Source organism: Kryptolebias marmoratus, linkage group LG19 (genome assembly GCF_001649575.2).
Source record: "Kryptolebias marmoratus isolate JLee-2015 linkage group LG19, ASM164957v2, whole genome shotgun sequence".
NCBI classification, from domain to species: Eukaryota; Metazoa; Chordata; class Actinopteri; order Cyprinodontiformes; family Rivulidae; genus Kryptolebias; species Kryptolebias marmoratus.
In genome coordinates this window covers 20,212,123-20,231,328 of record NC_051448.1, presented here as the reverse complement: position 1 = coordinate 20,231,328, position 19,206 = coordinate 20,212,123, and the positions used below count along the sequence as shown (strand labels likewise).

At 40.3% G+C, this 19,206-nt stretch overlaps 1 protein-coding gene across 1 annotated transcript in view; it reads left to right on the top strand.

The window, feature by feature from the left end:
• The window catches only part of elp3 (elongator acetyltransferase complex subunit 3), a 46,549-nt gene that overhangs the window by 1,251 nt on the left and 26,092 nt on the right, over nt 1-19,206 (top strand). The window contains exons 3-9 of the mRNA XM_017432375.3: nt 2,831-2,969; nt 3,181-3,251; nt 5,794-5,857; nt 6,085-6,153; nt 8,328-8,482; nt 17,464-17,625; nt 17,756-17,882. Of these exons, the coding sequence (XP_017287864.1) occupies nt 2,831-2,969; nt 3,181-3,251; nt 5,794-5,857; nt 6,085-6,153; nt 8,328-8,482; nt 17,464-17,625; nt 17,756-17,882 (787 nt within the window). The remainder of the gene's footprint in view (nt 1-2,830; nt 2,970-3,180; nt 3,252-5,793; nt 5,858-6,084; nt 6,154-8,327; nt 8,483-17,463; nt 17,626-17,755; nt 17,883-19,206) is intronic.

Below are 19,206 nucleotides of genomic sequence, written 5' to 3'. Positions count from 1 at the left end.
TATACATCATCCACAAACCTAAAAATAAAAAGGGGGGCCTATGGGGGGAAAGAAGGGGGTTGGGGAAGGGAAGAGGCACCTGTGCAACTCAGAGACAGTAGTCGAAGATTTCTCATATATAGTTAGGAAGGGGCTCCAAACTTTATAGAATCTATTTTCAGAGCCTCGGACCAAGTCCATACACAGCATAATATCCCTTATCCAGTGTGAATGAGAAGGGGGGAGGGGTCGGGTCCTTCCACCTTACCAAGATGGCCCTCCTGGCAATTAATGATGAAAATGAGAGCACTCTTTGTTTGACGCGTGGCAAGTCCAGCCCCGGGGCAATTCCAAAGATGGCAGAGAAGGGGTTTGGTCTGATTTCACACTGCAAAATCTCAGATATAGATATAAAACTGATTTCCAGAAGTTAGCTAGAGAAGGGCAAGACCAGAACATATGGATTAGCGTAGCAGGTGCACTCTTACATCTGTCACATGTTGGGTCCACGTTTGGGTAAATGCGTGCCAGTTTAGCTTTAGGGAAATGTACCCGGTGGACAACTTTAAATTGCAAAAGTGTGTGACGAGCACACATTGAGGACGTATTAACCTGATCTAGAATAGAATCCCACGTCTCGTCAGAGATGGGGGATTGAAGATCTTGTTCCCAAACTGTCTTAATGGCAGTCAGAGATAAACAATGTAATTTGAAGATGAGATTGTAAAGTTTATATAGCACATCTTTAGAAGCAGGACACATCAAGAGGATTATCCGGAGGCTTACGAGGGAATTGTAATGTCACTTGTAGAAATTTGTGGATTCAATTCCAAAATTTTTTGTTAGCTCAGAGAAGCTGAGAAAGTATCCACCCAAATATAAATCCGCAAAACACTTCGCCCCTTTTTCATGCCAGATTCGAAATCCAGCTGATGGAGCAAACAGATGATTACCTGCAATAGGGCTTAAAAGTGAAAATGCCTGGAGACCAAGTGCTCTCCTAAACTGAGACCAGATTTTAAGATTTTAAGAGACTGTCTCACAATTTCAAACTTTTGACTTACTACTTCAGTATACTTGTACTTGTACTTCAATATACATTAGTTAGGTAGAACGACTAGATAGCCAGCTAGCTAACTATGTCAGGTTCCTTGTTAGTAGAGCATAGCAGCTAATTAACCTACATCAAAAAACAAATAAAAAACAAAATAAATAGAAAGCTGAGCTGAAAGAAATGAATAAAAATGATAATTGTCTAAAATGGAAGGGGCAATACTGCATTTAGCGTTTGTCTGAAAATAAAATGGAAACACTTTTCTTGCCACCTGCCACTAAACGAACCAGCAGCCTTCTATTAGCCACTTTGATGGTCTGGAGGTTTTAAAACAGTCTCTGCTCCTAGTTCAGTTTCTTGGTCCAGTTGGCGGGTGAAACCATTTTGAAATTTGTTGTGTAGCTTTGTCAAAAAATGTTTAAATATTAAATATTTTTGTGATTGGATATTTAGTTGAGAAAGCATCAATTAGAGGTTGACTAGTGGTGTCCCATTACCAATACCAGTATTGGGCCTGATACCAGCGTTGAATACTCGTACTTGTAAAAACACCACGATACTCTGGACCGATACCATTTTTTTGCTTGGTGACATCATGTCCTCTTCCACTGTGCAGGTGACTGAGGGCAAAAAACAAAAGTCAATAGTTTGAAGTTCTTTTAAGATAAACACAGATGATGTTAAGAAAGCAGATTGACTGCTGTGTTCTAAATTAAAGAACAGGAAGAACTTAATTTATCCCTCTATGGGGAAATTCTCAATTATCACCATACAATGTGAAAACTCCCTTGGTAGATAGTATGGCCGGATGCTAATTGCTAGCAGTTTGGTGTCCCTTGTACAGCACTCCTTCACACAAATGTGTTTTGGATTACACCATTTATTGTTAATAAACATCTCTCCATCTCCTCCCTTTTTCTTCTCACTGCTTTTTGGAAACCTTCCAAAGTCACCTCTGAGTCCAGGGTGAACTCATTCAGTCTCTGTGAAGCACATGATGCTTGTTCCTTGATACTCCCTGGACAGCGCTGTTAGCTCCATCATCTTGTTGGAGAGAGACTGTACATTTCCCATGATGACGGAAGGTGAAGATGGTTTGTACCGTCTTCTCTTCTCATGACCCTTAACTCCAGCTCTGCATTCCCACTTCCTCTTCCTGATCATCTCAGGGGGTCTTTCAGCTCCGGGTATCCAGGAGCCATTCGGCGCCAACAGCTGATCCCGATTGTAAAACGATGGAGCCCCAGCTGAGTGGGACTCCCGATGCTGACTTTAGAAATCCACAAAAAAAGTAAAAGGCAGGAAAATTATTTCAGCATTAGTGCATCCATAGGAGCGTTAAAAAAAAACACAAAATAAACAAAAACACATCGCTGCAACAAGCTGCCAATCCTGTGGTGCCAAACTTGAGGGTAAAAAAAGAAATGCGTTTTTAAAGTCATTTTGTAATTTTTAAGTTGTAGTTCGTTACGTACTCATCATTGGTACTTGGTATTGGCAAGTACCCAAACTGAAGTACTTGTACTCGGTCCGAAACCAAAAAATTGTGTCCAGACATGCCTCGTTTTTTTATGATCGATGCCAGTCTTTAAAAATCAGTGCAGACATTGGCCAATATACAGCACCATTTTTTTGGTGTGGCTAATAATAAAACTATGTTTTCTTTTAAAGTCACAAAATTTAAATATTTCAAAATAAAGATGTGCTTTTTTATAAATAAACTTTACTGTTGTACAGTGAAATGTTTTTTTTTAGTTTGTTTGCCAACTATAACCCGTCCATTCTGTTTCCAAACAGAGTGAAAACTAAAACCTCGGCTAAATATGGACTTGAAGCTCAGCCTCGATTGGTGGATATCATTGCAGCTGTTCCACCTCAGTACCGCCGGGTTCTGGTGCCCAAACTCAAAGCCAAACCAATCCGCACTGCCAGTGGGGTGAGATGTTCTCGTTCTTCCGTCTGTAATTCTGTCTGAAGGTCGTGCTAAACCTCTCTAACTTTCCTGAATGCTTCTGACAAGTTCCCTAACATTTCCAACACGAGTCTCCTCATCTGTTGTTTGAACACTCACATTATGAAAGAAAGAGGACCACAAACAAACATAAATATTAAATAGAAAATCTTTTAAACTCCTATCTCTGTCACAGATTGCAGTTGTAGCCGTGATGTGCAAACCACATCGATGTCCTCATATCAGCTTTACAGGAAACATTTGTGTGTAAGTCCTACATTTTTACTAATTCTGTTCTACAATTATTGCTTTTTAATTGTGGTCTGAAGATACGATCTAATTGTGTAAATGACTGTTTTTGCAAACCAACAAGTTAGTAGACTAAAGCTTTAGCTAGCTTAAAGTATTATGGAGACCTATGTGTTCTTCTTTGAGCTGTTTCTGAGACGAAACACTCAGACTATACACTAAGACTGTGCAGCGCCTGGTTTTTGCCTCCATTTTTGGGCATCATTTGCCGTCGCTGTTTGCTCTGTTTCAGTGTTTATGGCTTTCTGTCATAAACATAATTTAAGACTCAGAGAAAGAGAAATATGATTTCTCACAGTGAGCTCCGGGTCTTAATAGATGAAATCTAGAAACTCCTTAAAACTGCAGCGCATCATCTGACTGCTTCAGGGAGGAGTCACATTCAGGATGGCATTTTTTGTGTTTGCTTGATCATTGTTGCATCCCATTGTTTTCACCTTTTATTTTCAATAAAAAATAGGTCCTTAAATTCTTTCTGGACCAAGTGGCGCTTGCTGCGTCCTCCCTCCCCACTTAGAACATGGGAATAATTATTTGGTGAAATAATTACATCAGGTTCTGTTTGTTACCCTCTGAATGTGAAGCACTATCCATTAAATTTTCAAAAAAAAATGTATTCTGTATGTAAAAAAGTAAAAGTTGGGGGTTACAGACTTTTTGACAATTCATTTGTAGATGCAAAGTCTGACATTCATCTCTTTTGAGTGAACTTGACTTGTACCTTTCTTAACCTGCCTGCCCTCTTTGTTTGTGAAGGCAGCAGATTGCTTCCTTTAGTTCTTTTATTATTAACCTTTATTTAACCAAGCAAGTCCCATTGAAATCACAGATCTCACTTGTACCGGCTAAGGAGCCCAAAGCGCTTCACACTACAATCATTCACCCATTCATTCACTGATGGTGTAGCCACAGAAGTGAGGTTGCCACCGAGCCCTCTGACCACCACCAGTAGGCAAGGTGGCTGAGACGTTCGAGAGGGGGCTCGAACCCACAACCCTCCAGTACCAGGACGAACCCTTACCTGAGCCACCCTAACTTTTTAGACAGAGGGAGGAAACCGGAGCACGGTTAAACAGCCAAGCTCCAACCCGGGGCTTGAACCCAGGACCTTGTTGCTGTGAGGCAACAGTGCTAACCACTAAGCCCATCATGCTGCCCAGTGCTTCTCCTAAAATACAATTACCACCAGCTCTCGGGAGATTGCAACATGCAGTTAGCGTGAAATATTTACAAACAGCACTTCACTTAGAGAATCGGATGCTTTTCGCCTTAGCAATTGTTTACATGCATTTGTTTGCACAGTTTGAAGGGCACATCTCCCTTTGTATGAGCCTGAGAATTACAGCTTTGTGAAAAAGCGTTCACCCCTTATAGATTTTTTTACTGTTGTTTAAATCTTTAAGATCAACACATTTTAATATCAGACAAAGGCAGCCTGAGTAAATACAAAGTACAGTTTTCCAATGATGATTTAATTTGTTCAGGGATCAAAGCAACCCAAACCAACCTGGTCCTGTGTGAAAAAGTAATTACCCTTTTTGGTAAATCATGAATTAACTGATTTTTTTTTTTTTTGGGAATCCAGGCTTAATTACTGCCAGGCCTGTAGGATCGATAAATCAGTGAAACAGTCATTATTCACAAATGGAGTAAACATGAATCAGTGGTGAACCTTCCCAGGAGTGGCTGACCAATCGAAATTACTCCAAGAGGCATTAACGACTCATCCAGGAGGTCCCAAAACCACCCAGAACAACATCTTAACCCTGCTTTAGTTATGGTCAGAGTTCATGATTCAACAATAAAACAAAACCAAAATGGCTTCCATGGGAAAGTTCCAAGGCCGAAAAACTATGCTGAGCAAAATCAACATAAAGGCCCGTCTCACATTTGTCATAAAAACATCTCGCCGATCCCCTAGACTTCTGGGAAAACGTTCTGTGGATTGACGAGAGAAAAGTGGAACTTTTTGGAAGGCGTGTCCCTTGTTACATCTGACAATAAACGAATTCTGCATTTCAGAAAAAGACCATCATAATGATAAAAACGTGGTGGTGTTAGTGTGACGGTCTGGGGTCTGCTGTGCTGCTTCAGGAACTGAACGACTTGCTGTAATTGATGGAACCGTGAATTCTTCTCTCAACCTACTTAGGTTTAGGGGTAATTACATTTTCGCACAGAACCAGGTTAGTTTAGAGAGGTTTTTTTTACCTTTAATAAAGGCAATTATCATTTTAAAAACTGGATTTTGTATTTACTTTGCTTTATATGAACATTTGTTTGATGATCTGAAACTTGTAAGTGTTACAAAACAGCAAAACACAGATGAAATCTGTAAGGGGGCAGATGTTTTTTCATAATACTGTATGCGGGTGTGTAAATTCTAAATTTCCCTTTTAAAAGTGACACAGTGCTTCGATGAACTCCGACCTCTGTCTCTGTGAAATGTTTGTTTTTCTGTCACATTCTGTGTAAATTGATTCCATCTTGACTCCGGCAGCTACTGTCCCGGCGGACCGGACTCTGACTTTGAGTACTCCACACAGTCTTACACCGGCTACGAGGTGAAGCTCTTTTCTTCCACATATTTAGCTAAACAAAAGCAAAAAAGAAAATCTTTTGGTTTATGTGAAATTTTACCTGAAAAATCTTTTTCTTTTTTTCAGTTTAAGTCTTTGTGCAACTCACTTTACTTGTGTTTTGTTAAGCTTCAGACTGTTTGGTTTGAGGGCTCAATTCAAAGATTTTTCTCTTTTCTTCTCTTTGATAATTTTGTTCGCCTTCTCCGTAGCCAACGTCCATGAGGGCGATCCGAGCTCGGTACGACCCGTATCTTCAGACCAGAAGTCGAGTGGAGCAGGTCCGTGACTCATGATGCTCTGCTGTATATAAATATGTTGTGTCCTTCTTAATAGCTGCTTCACTGCATCGTGTTTGCTTTTCATTACAAAAGCTCAGTTTCGATGTTTGATGCATCACATCATGAAATGGTTGCTCCTGATAATCAAACTTGGCTGCTTTCGTTTAGTTACAAGACTAAATTCTTCCAAACTGATTCAACAGAGAACTTTTACCTACAAAAATAAAACAGTTTGGCAAATTTATAATAAATCTTGGCTGCAGTAATGAGCGTCACCGCTTTCATTACCCTGCAAGACCCTAATTACGCCATTAGATAATTAATGATCACATTAATCTGACACAGCAGGGCAAAGCTAAACAATAAAGGGACTCTATAATCGTCAAGCAGCAAAGAGGGGAATGTTAGTGGACCTAATAAAAATAAAATAGAATTTTCTTACATGCTATGATTGTGGTAATGAAAAACCCACTGCTGAAATGACAAAAAACAAACCTAAATTGTTCTGCCTTTTCTTCTATATGGTTTGCTTTTTCTTACTTTTGAATCATTTGAATGAAGCATACATATGAAATCATTACAGCTGCATTAAAATCTGGATTTATCTCACCTGTAATGCAAGCTAGAATAAAAAAATATATATGTATAAAATTGAAAACAGTTGAGACTTGTGTAAAATTGTAGTTAAGAAAAAAAAACTTGTTTGCATGTTTGTCTGAATTAAGAGAAAGACTACTAGTAAGGTTATAAGTTACGAGTTAATTTCATAATAAGATAACATAATTAACATAACAGGGATGAACACACCCTAACCCTAACCCACCCTGAAGGCAAAGGTGAAATGTTGTTTTTGCCCAAAGATGTCTGTGTGTGTTTGTTTGTACTGTTAGCAAAATATCTCATGAATCAGTGAACAGATTTGAATAAAACTCTCAGAAACTAATCACAGGATGTACTTCTACAACTGATGTAACTTTTGGAGTTTAGGATGGCCTCCACAGCTAATTTGACATTAGCCAACGTAAAGATGGCTGTAGCTCAGTCGTTTCTGGCGTGGTAGTAGCTGAGAGTCATTCACATGATAAACTCTGAGCCCTAATGCATCTCTTGGGATCTCACTATATTGCATGGTTTGACCAAAACAGCTGTCCCTTCTCAGTATAAGATCATTTTAGTTTAAAACTCTGGCCTGAAAGTCAGCGGGCAACAAGCATTCCTTCAAGGAAAGCTAGGGCTTTAAAACAAGTTCATCCAAGAAAGTCCTTCCTACACTTACACTGAGCACTAAGAGATCACATAAGAGCTTTATTTAAAACTTCAGACCCTCCAGGATTTTGTGATGTTGCGATCGCAACTATTAACGCAAAATCAAGCAAACCCAGCGAAATCGCGACTTTTTGCAACTTTGCCCAAAACACTGCAACTTCCCCGCAACTTTAACCCAATATTTATTGTTTCTAAAGTGATTTGCCACCGTTTCTGCGGTCTAGTGTCTCTTCTTTGTGGGTTTGTGTAGTGTGGAATACAAAATAACCCCAAATAACTCATGAAGAAGACACGTGACGTCACTTCCTGTTAACATCAGAATGCCGGGAGCGTGCAGGAGCAGCGACCGAAGCCAAAATGTGCGCTAATGCTTCACATTTGCCCACAAAGATTTCAGCAAAGGACCCCGCAAACCAGTTTCCTCCCCAGCTGCAGGAGAGTGGGGGGGAGCTGTTTTGCACGTCCTGTAGTGTAATCATGGAACATAAACGCATCGACAAACACTTTGTGTCTGCAAAACATGTGAGGAGAGCTGCAGACGAGGGACAATCCAGAAATGGTCTGAATGTCAGTTTAGAAGCTTTCAAAGTTCTCAAATAAAGCACCTTTTGAGAATGTCAATGTTTGTTGGTAATTATCTTACAAAACTAGTAAGTATTTTTGGTTAATATATTAAAAGTTATAGTTTTTTATTGATTTTAGTGAAAAAAAACTCAACTTTTAGGAAAATCAGGCATTTTAGCCCGCAACAATCACAAAAAATGCCCGCGAAATCCTGGAGGGATTGAAACTTTAACATGCGAGGCAGTACGTGCTAAGCTTTACTTCAAGGACTGCTAGTTTCTGTTTTTCGTTGTAATCCTAAATACACCCAGTTAAAGCTCTAATAATCTGCGTGTGACGTGCAGCTGAAGCAGCTGGGCCACAGCGTGGACAAGGTGGAGTTCATCGTGATGGGGGGGACCTTCATGGCTCTGCCTGAGGACTACAGAGACTACTTCATCAGGAACCTCCACGACGCCCTGTCAGGACACGCGTCCAACAACGTGGCAGAGGCCGTCAGGTACTCGGTGTTCCTGCGTTATCGCACCACACGCGCCGCTGCTTTAGCTAAACATGCTCGGACGCAAAGGTTTTATAAAACAAATCCTCCACAAAGACCAACTCTGTTTTTCAGTTTTATCCAGAATGTTTCTGAGCCACACCAATTCAAATGCTGCTTCGGCTTTTTTTTTTTTTTCACAAAGTGGATGATTTTCTGAAGTCTAGTAAAATATTTGTGGCAAAACTTTAGTCAAAGCACAACAAGATTCCTGTATTGTTACAACAAAAGTGTTTTAACATCATAAAAACATCTGATTTTAAATTTGATGCTAGCATTGTCAGACGTTAGTGTTGATCATCTTTAACGCTGTGTTGTGTCCCTTTTGAACAACTTTGCTTAACTAAGAATCCAGTAGCTACATTGGAACAAAAAACATGCTTTTTAAAGGATTTGTAGTTTTATTCCTATTATTATTGTTGCTCCTTTAGGAGAATTTTGGCCTCATCCAGAACCTCCACTTGGGCAAGATATTCAAACTGCCATTCAGGGATAATTTTTATGAAAGCGGAGCTCATGAACTTTGGCTTCTGTGACAGATAAGGTCATGTTTGGGTTCTTTCTGTCACAGTCTCCTCTTTTAGCATCTCTTAAAACTGCAAATATTGAGTGGTTTCTTTTTTGCATTTTTATGAAGTGAGGAAATAGCAGCATGTCACAGTTATGTCCACCAGAGTGAGACATTCTCTCATTTATTATTTTTCCTTTTTCCTCACTGAGTTCTTCCTAAGTGCAAAAACAAAATCTCCCAACGTGTATCTGCAGTGACTCAAAAACAGAAATGAAAAGATTTTTTTCAAGACTTGATTCTTGATTCTTATCTTAAAATAACAAAGTTTACTCTCATGTCCTAACTCCCTGTTTCTACAAGAATTGTTTTGTTTTATATATATATATATGTATATATATATATATATATAAAAGCAGGATGTAAGATGCAGGCAGGCAAAACATACATGGAACGCCATAACCAAGTGGCTGGAATAGAGTGCAGGAACATCTGTACCGAGTATGGACTGAAAGTCCCACAGTCAAAGTGGGAGACTCCACCTAAGATGGTGGAGAATGGCAGGGCTAAGATACTGTGGGATTTCCAGGTCCAGACTGACAAACAGGTGATGGCTAACCAACCGGACATTGTGGTGATGGATAAGATACAGAAGAAAGCAGTGGTGATAGATGTAGCAGTGTCAAGTGACTTCAACATCAGGAAGAAGGAGAGTCTTGAGAAATACCAAGGGCTGAAAGAGGAAATAGAGAAGTTGTTAAAAGTCGAGGCCTCAGTGGTACCAGTGGTCATCGAAGCACTCGACCCCCAAACTGGAAGAGTGGCTCCAACAGATCCCAGGAACAACCTCACCCTTACAAAAAAATCCCATGAAAATCACATGTTATCACATGGGAATCACATGTGATTCCCACATTTCCACATGTGAAAACATGTGATTTTTTTGTGGATTGTGTGAACCACATGTGGAAAATGGGAATCACATGTGGAAATATGTGATTTTTTTGTGGATTATGTGAACCACATGTGATCACATGTGAATTTCGTGGGACTTTTTTGTAAGGGCAGAGATCTCTGTCCAGAAGAGCGCAGTCCTAAGATCAGCTGAGATACTGAAGAGAGCCCTCAAGCTCCCAGGCGTCTGGTAGAAGACCTGAGCTTGAAGGGAAAGTGGAACCGTCCATGTGGAAAAAAAAGGGCGAGATGGAAGATTTTATGTAATTTTATTTTTTTTAAGTGGGTTCAAATGTTAAAGGTATGGATGATTAAAATCTTACGTGTTGTAGATAGCTAACCAGTGAAAACAGCTTATAAACTTGTGACTGCACTTTTTATTTTATTAAAAAGAAAGGCCCTTCTTTAACTGAGATGTTGCATTTTTTGAGGTACAAGATTTCTGCCCGACAGCAACAAAGTATAAATAGTGGCAGCAGTGACTTGTAGCACTTCTGGTGCAGCCGGGTGTCACGTCCAGGAAATTTAAAAACATTTCTGATGAAATCATCATGTAATGCAAAACTGACGGTGGTGTAAGGATTTAAATGGTACTGTTCGCATGAACCACTGTAAAAAAAAAAAAATTTGAAGATTGGACTTGTGGAGCCACGCTTGCCGCTTTGAAAGTCGTTCCGCTCACACAACTCTGCTGGCCCGGAGGCTAAACTGCTAAATTGGAAATCTGCAGCTCCACCTCTTTACACAAGCTGGATTAGAGAGGTCCTTTATTTTCTTAAAGTGGAAAAAATCAGACTGTGGTCGGTAAGGCTATATCATTTGAAATAACTTGAAACCCCTTTCTGTCCTGTGTTAAAGGTACAGGTTGTCAAATCATTCTGAACTGAGCACCACCGTCATGAGATGTGACGTGTGTATGGCATGTGTTTTTTATTTCTAATGTTATTTATTTTATTTTAATCCATTCTTTCTCTTGTATAACTTTCATTAGTTTGTTACGGGTTGGTGCTGGGAAGGGTTTGTTTATTTATTTATTTAAAAAAAAAAAAAAAGAACGTGGTTCCACTCGGATTAGTCATTTTTAGCTCATCAGTAGGATCCAAATGGACCCATTTCCAAAGTGAGTTTTTTAAAACAACTCCAATCTTCAAAACTTCACTACAGTTCATGTGACTGCTAATTCATACACTCTTACATCCCATTATGTTTCTCATTGCACGGTTATTTTGGTAGAATTTTACATTTTCTTTTGGACATGACCCCCTGGATGAGAGCTAGACCGATTAATCAGCCAAACAGTTTTAATCTGCTAATACTGTCCACTTTTAAAAAATTGCATTCGGCCATTCCTGTACATATTTCTTGCATATGTGCTGTAATTCCCTGCAAAGGAAGAGTATCTATCTATTCAATTAGTATAATTCCTATTTAATTAACAGCTAATACAACCAGCTCTTTCTAGCCCACAAATTAGTTTTTTTAAGCAGGAGGGAAATTCTGTATACTACTTTCAGGTGTACAAGTTCTTCTGGGGTTGGTAAATATGCATTTATTTAAGTTAAGTGATTATTTGTATTTAGTTAGGTAAAAAGATACATGCTGGCTATCAGCTGCCATGATTTCTAAAGGTCGATATCAGCACCGGCCATAGAAAAACTCATGTGAACCAGTGTAAAATTGAGACATTGGAGCCATTTTAAGATGACAGCCATCCACTTTGGCTGTTTTGGGACTTATTATAAGCTCCAGTCAGAACTGAACTCTGTTTCTCCAAACGTAGTTTGTTTAAAGAACTGCTTCGATACAACACTTAAAACGTTAATTGCTCATAGCTTTCACACAGAACCCCACTTCATAATGGCCGAAACGATTCCTTTAAAGTTGAGGTTCGGCTGGACAGGTTCAGCTGTTGAATGCAGGAGGAAGATAAGTGACTCCTCTTCACTTCCATCGATTTCTCTTGTGCTGAGTTGGACCAGCTCTGAATAAGATCGGGGACGCGTCTGCTCAGTATGGATGAGTTGCAGCTTTCAAGATGACTCAGTGAAGATTGATGCACATTTTATTAGGCGGCGCCTCATTCGGGTGACTCGGCCAAATAATGGCCTTTTTGTGCGGGAATAAAAAGCTCACTAACTGGTTTGTCAGCAGGCGGTATTATTCATCTTAAAGCCTGATAAGTCCAAAACGTCCATTTTCTGTGAGCGTGTGCGTCACCCTTGTTATACGTATATATCTGTCACAGAGTGTGTGAGCACTCTCAGGTGTGTGTGCGCCCTAATTTGCTCGACTCTGCTATCAGCTCGCTTTGTTAAGATGCTGTAATTGCAGTAATTGTGGAGATTGCAGCTTAGTTTGGATGGAACGAGGGATTTGGCTTGGTTAGATAAAGCCCTAGCCCCTGTGTGTGTGTGTGTAATTTGCAGTGTTTGAGTATCAGAAAGCCATGTGTGTATGATGCTCACGCCTCTGCCGCGCACTCTGCTCTTGATCTGATAGAAGCAGCGAGATACCTTGAGATAATCGCCCGAGATAATAGACTTTTTATTGATTCATCTCACACAATCTGATCATCTTCTCTGGAGCATAAACTCTTGTAATTAGAGTAAATCAGCCAGCAGACTGTAAAAGATGGACATTTATTGCCAGCAGATACAAAATCGGAGGGAATGTGAGCTGGCATGAGAGGAGCTAATGGTCATTGGAGCAGCTGGAGTGGAGAAAATGACATCTGGCTAGTGTGCGGGGATGACGCGTCTGTTAGGCCACTTGCGTTGTTTTGGTGATTCTGATCAGTGACTTTAATAACTTTAGAAGTGCTGCATGAGTCAGATCGAGGCTGAATAAAGCTTAAAAAAAAAGTTTTAGGTTTTCATTTGCAGAAGACAGGAGAACAGTGATAGGAGACACACCCTGCATCAAAACTGTAGTTTCTTGTTTTATTCTTCACTTGGCATTTTATTCAACTGCATTAGGTAATCAGTTGTGAACCTGGTGTGTGTTTGCATTTTCCTAAATGTTAAATGTTTTACTGAAAGTCTAATGAGGTTAGATGCACATACAGTAGGTTGCAGAAGTATTTACCCCACCTGGGCCATCTCTGTTTTGTCACCTTCCAAACTGGTTGTGTCTTTTAATTTAATTTTAAATACATTTTTATTTAATTAACCACTTCTTTGAAGATGCAAAGTATTTTTTTATTGAGACAAATGAGAAATAAGAGAAATTGAAAACCTGAGTCCACAACTTTTCACTCCTCCCTAAGAGCCACCTTTTCAGCAGGAGGTTTCTTCAGGTTTGTCTCTATGATATTGGTCCATCTAACCACTGGACTTATTGTCTGTTCTTTATGACTTAACTGCTGCAGCTCCTTCAGGTTGGACACAAGCAGCACCCATCCAACCTGAAGGAGCTGCAGCAGTTTGGTCAGGTTGGATGGGTGCTGCTTGTGTCCAACAATCTTTAAATCAAACCACAATTCTCAGCTGGATTGAGGTCTGAACTCTGACTGAACCGTTCCAGGACCTTTAACTGGTTCTCCTTAAACTCCTGGAGTTGTTCCAGCAGAGTTTAGAGTCTTTGTCCTGCTGGAAGGTGGACCTCTGTCCCAGCCTCAAAGGTCTGGAAGACTCAAACAGGGTTTCTTCAAGAATGTCTTTATATTTTGCTCCGTCCTTCTTTCTTTGAACTCTGAGCAGTTTCCCAGTCCCTGCTGATGGAAATCACCCCCACATCATGATGCTGCCACTTTCATGCTTCAATATAAAGATGGGGGCCTCAGCATGATGAGAGGTGTTAGGTTTGCACCAGACAATGTCATCATCCTCAATGTTCAGGAAGTTCAGTTTTAGTCTCATCTGACCACAGCACCTATTCCACGTTTTGGTAATCGTCAGTATAAAGGCCAGTCCGCCTTATTTTTATCACCCACCGCCACGAGCGGCAGACAATCATGTAATTGCCTGCGCGTGTGTTCATTTATCTGGCTGTCTGTTAGCAAAATATCTCATAAACCACTGAACTGTTTTTAATGTAACTTTCAACAAATAACTAAGTACAACTAAAAGTATTAAAGAAATTCATATTTAAAAATACAGCAACAACATAAGAATTATGTTACTCAACAGAAGTCAGCACCTGAGGTGTGTTTTTATGTATTCAGTCTCAGTTGTTTACATGAACATAAACATAAATTTCAGCTTGTCCTGTTTTTGCTTCAACTTCCACATTCTGTCCCCGTGTCTCAAGGATTCAAGCATCTTTTATTGTCATACCAGCTCACATTTGCATGTTTACGGTACAAAATCACATTTCAGTACAGCCGGTCCTAAGAGAAGACATGGGTAGACAGGCTGCCTGAGGCTGCAGCCGTAGGAGGCGCTGCCTTTTCATTAGATTAGAAAAAAAAAGAAAGGAGAACACTAGGAAACTTATAAATAAATGAAAGTTATCAATAAATGTTGATGTATGAGATGAGCTTGAACTCAAAGAACTCAGCTGGGTTTTGGTGCAAGACTGATTTGTGTCCTTTTTAGGTGGTAGAATGCAAGTTAATGTTACTGGATTTAAGTTTTTTGGGGTTTTTTTCATATTGGTTTGCTCTCCAGTTGATTCTGTGATAAATGCACAAAGTGTTGAGCCATGACCCGTTCTTACTTGGAAAGGCTAAACATTTGAAGGATTTTTTCTTTAATACCAGATCCTGACACCAGTACTTGCTGGTTGTAAATGTTGCCAAAGTTGTCATATTTGTTTGCTCTTTTAAACTTGAAAGAACAGAATCTGGAGTCATATGCTATGCAATGACAGAAAGAATGAGTGTGCAAATAAAGGCAGCTGAAATGATCTCCCTCCTCAGAGTGGCTGGACTCACATTTAGGAATAGGGTGAGCTTAGAGTAGATTTGCTGCTCTTCTCCATCAGAATGGTTGATGTGGTTTCGGCATCTGGTAAGCATGCCTTCTGGATGCCTACCAAGAGAGGTGTTTCAGTCATGTTCCACTGGGACTAGACCTCGGAGGAGACCCAGGACTCACTGGAGAGGTTATATGTCACAGCTGGCCTGGGAAGGCTTTGGAGTCCCTCCAAATGAGCTGGAGGAGGTAGCTGAGAAGAGGGAGGTCTGGGGATCTCTGCTCAAGCTGTTGGCCCCGTGACCCGGTCTCAAATTAGCTGCAGAAGATGGGTGGACTCTGCAACTTTCGGTTTGGAATTGAGAAAACTCTTCGAATGAGAAGTCAAATAACTTTGAGAATCAAAAAGAAAAAGTCCAGTGGCTTTAAATTTGACTTGCTAGGACTACCAGGTCCTGAATGACTGAAAACCAACGTCACCGGCATATTTTAAATACCAGGAAGTTGGCTTGTGATGAGAGAAAAAGTGACAAAATTTTAGTTTTAAGTTCTTGTTACATTTTAGATAATGTTCAGCAAAGAGACATTACAATTTGTTTCTGTCCAGCAGTAACAGATAGCTGTTTGCATTGCCCTAATATTAAACGATAAAATGGCAGCAGAAAATATGACCATAAAAACATTTCATATTTACAGAGGTTTTACATTAAAAGAAAACATTTCTGAAAAAAATTTGAAGGGTGCCCATGCAGCTACTGCCCCAAATCCCCCAAATATTTTCAGATTTACTTTTGTAACAATCTAAGCTGACAGATTGTCAGTGTTTTGATGTATAATTGTATAGAAAGAGCCAAGTACAAAAGAAATGTTAAAGCTGCTGCCAGTGGCTCATTGGGATCATCGTGGTAACCACGCTTGTGTCTCACTGTTAATAAGACAGGCAGAGTAGAAATTAAACCTTGGTCTATGTAAAATCTATAGGCTGTGTTAAAAAAAATCTTGAATCATAAGTGTCAGGTATCTGGTAGTCACATAGTCAATTTTTATGTTTCTAGAGTGTTTTCTGTAGGAGAACTGATCATTTTAAAAGACCCTTCACTTCCAGTTTTGAAGGAAAAATTTTGAGCTCGGATATAATGCGAGTCAATGAGAGTTTGGATGTGTTTCCTCTGAACTCTGAGGAGATTTGAGAGAAAACCAGAAGTCCTGCAGCAGTAAGACGACAGAAATATGTTGTTTTTATGTATTGTCTGGATAAGAATTATAAGAAGCCTGCTTCGTGGGCGGCGCAAGCTTAGCTCCTGTTCACTCATTGGTCGTGGGTGTGACCAGATGCAAGCATAAAGAGCGAAGGTAGGAATATAAACAACAGCGTTAGCTTACCCTGCAACGTTTATGCCGTCTGTCCTCCAGCTGAAGGCGCTGTAAAGCCTGAAATCTCCGGCTGATAACAGCTGTCCTACTCCGCGCAACAATCGCAGCATCCAGAGCATTTCTTCCACTGCGCCTCTCTTCCTGAAGTCTCAGGAGAATCCCCATAAGTTTAAAAAACAGCAACAACACAGGGCCAACGTTGTTCGTTGTTTACACAACTTGCACTAAGTTTCTGTAGTGCACCCCCCACCCCCAGCGCCGTGGCCCCGCCTCCCGCAACACGAGGAGGCGTTTCTCTGCTACCGACCCAACTGGCTCGTGTGAACGCGATGCATTCTTTATCGAGCCGAGCCGAGTAGAGTGGAGTAGAGCCAGACTTCTGAATTAGGGCCCATGTAAAAGGGGCTTATGTCTAAGTTGTAGAGCTCAAAGAGGGCTGAGTTTTCTCATTCTTATAGTCAAAATCCCATTGTTGTCTGTGGGGAAATGATTCAAGTTCTTCTCTACATTGTGTAATGTTCCACTACCAAAAGTCGTAGTACTTTATTCCTGATTGAGATGCATGCTTTGATATATTTTTGCATGTTTTTTTTCTAAAGCTGCAGGAAGAGTGCCATATTGAAATATTTAACAGAAACAAAAGACTAACGGGTGAATAGAAAGAAAGGGATTTCAGTGCTGCCACCTTAATTAAACATAAGGAGAGGGTTTATTAGCACTTTAATGAGTGTATTCAAAATACATACACCTTTCAAATGCTATTAAAATTTCAACTAATTTTATTCTTACCCTGTATAGGAATCAGAAATGTGGCTATATTGTAAACGGTACTAAACTAAAACCACTTTAAGCTTGAAGTATTATTGTTTGATTTGACAAAAAAAATGTTTCGCTTACTTTTTAGTTCACAATAATTTATCGAAATGACTTAAAACCGTGAACTTTGTTAAGGTCTCTTAACTTTTTAAAACCAGCGTGGGTCGTTTCATCTTTATTGCATTAATGTGTTCTTAATGTGAGGTTAGTGTTAACTGTCTGCATAATGAGCCATTTCAATTTACAGCATGTAAATCGATGTTGCTAAATGATGCCAGTAATATTTCCTGTTCACTTAAAACCCCTCAAATATTTAATCTCACTGAGACCAAATGGTAAAATTAAAAAGCCATTACTGCGGGGAAGCAAGAAAGATGTTCTCCGGGACTTAATGTGCTGAAATGACACCGACTGACGTGAGCGGTTTCCTCCTGCAGGTACTCGGAGCGCAGCAACACCAAGTGTGTGGGAATCACTATAGAGACGCGGCCGGACTACTGCCTGAAGCGCCACCTGAGCGACATGCTGAGCTATGGCTGCACCCGGCTGGAGATCGGCGTGCAGAGCGTTTATGAAGACGTGGCCCGTGACACCAACAGGTTAGTGCGTCTCAGAAAGCGCACAGAAGGAAAACAGCCAGGGTGTAGGAACACGTTAAGAAAAGAATACATTTTTAACCATCATGATACGATCTGAGTGGGTTTTTCCCCCACGTGTGTTTTCCTCCAGAGGCCACACGGTGCGAGCTGTGTGCGAGTCCTTCCACCTGGCGAAGGACGCCGGCTTCAAAGTGGTCGCCCACATGATGCCGGACCTGCCGAACGTGGGCATGGAGAGGGACGTGGAGCAGTTCATTGTGAGCATTTTATCTTTTTTTTGTTCAACTGGTTTTAATAGTGACACACAACAAATCTGGCTGGGTTTACCTGAACAAACACAAATGCATTTCAGGAGTGAAGTGGAATAAGGTCAATGTAAAAGGTCATGGTTTTATTCAGGGGTGGCTTACCTCAGTGGGTGGGGAGGCCATCCACCAACCAGAAGGTCTGGGGCTGGAGCTTGAACCCCAGCAGTGTGTTGAAGTGTCTTTAAGCAAGACACCGAACTCCCCCGCCGCCCACCGATATGCTTATCAGTGAGAATATATTTTTAAGGGCTGTAATTTAGTGTGTAAAAATGTATAATAGAAAGAAAGCCCTGTCTGAGTGTGTGAATGAGAAACTCTGTAAAGCACTTTGCAGAAACTGGAGTGGTTAAAAAGCTGCTATGTAAGCGTGGACCATTAATTGCAGTCGTCAGTGATGAAGAAAAAATCTGGTGTTTTTAAGATATATTTTAATCTTTCAGGGTTTACATCATTAATCGAGACATTAAAGCAGTCTAATTTGTTCTGTATAATGAATACCCTTTTTTTTTTTAAAAAAAGGTATTCATTATAAACCCTTCTCATTGGACCAACAGGCGCAATAACATTTAATGTGCCTTGACTGAAAACACAATGTACAATGTTAACATAATGCCATTAAACCTATAAAATACAATGAAATGTTAAAACTTTAAATATCAATATCGGAAGTGCAAAAATCAGAATAGCTGTTTGGGGATCTGATAGGCCAAGACTAAAAGCTGTTTTTAAGTCTGTTTGTTTGACATTTTTAGCTCCTCTGTTGCCTTTATGTCCTGAGTGTCTGCTGCTGTTTATTAGGGTGCTGGTCAACTTGTTCTTCCACCACCTCGAGCCCAGCGAGTGATTACCGTTTTCTAAAAGCGCTTGATGGTTTTGTACCAACGTTACCATTTTTCACCCATGCACTTAACCCAGGGGTCGGCAACCCAAAATGTTGAAAGAGCCATATTGGACCAAAAAAAAACAAAAAACAAATATGTCTGGAGCCGCAAAAAATTAAAAGCCTTATATAAGCCTTATAATGAAGGCACCACATGCTGTATGTATGTATATTAGCTATATTAGCCTATCTGATAGGCTAATATAGCTGCTTCGGAGTCAGGCCAGCCGGGCCGGCCCTGCTTCATGGGCGGTGCAAGCTTAGCTCCTGTTCACTCATTGGTCGTGGGTGTGACCAGATGCAAGCATAAAGAGCGAACGGTAGGAATATAAACAACAGCGTTAGCTTACCCTGCAATGTTTATGCCGTCTGTCCCCCAGCTGAAGGCCTGTA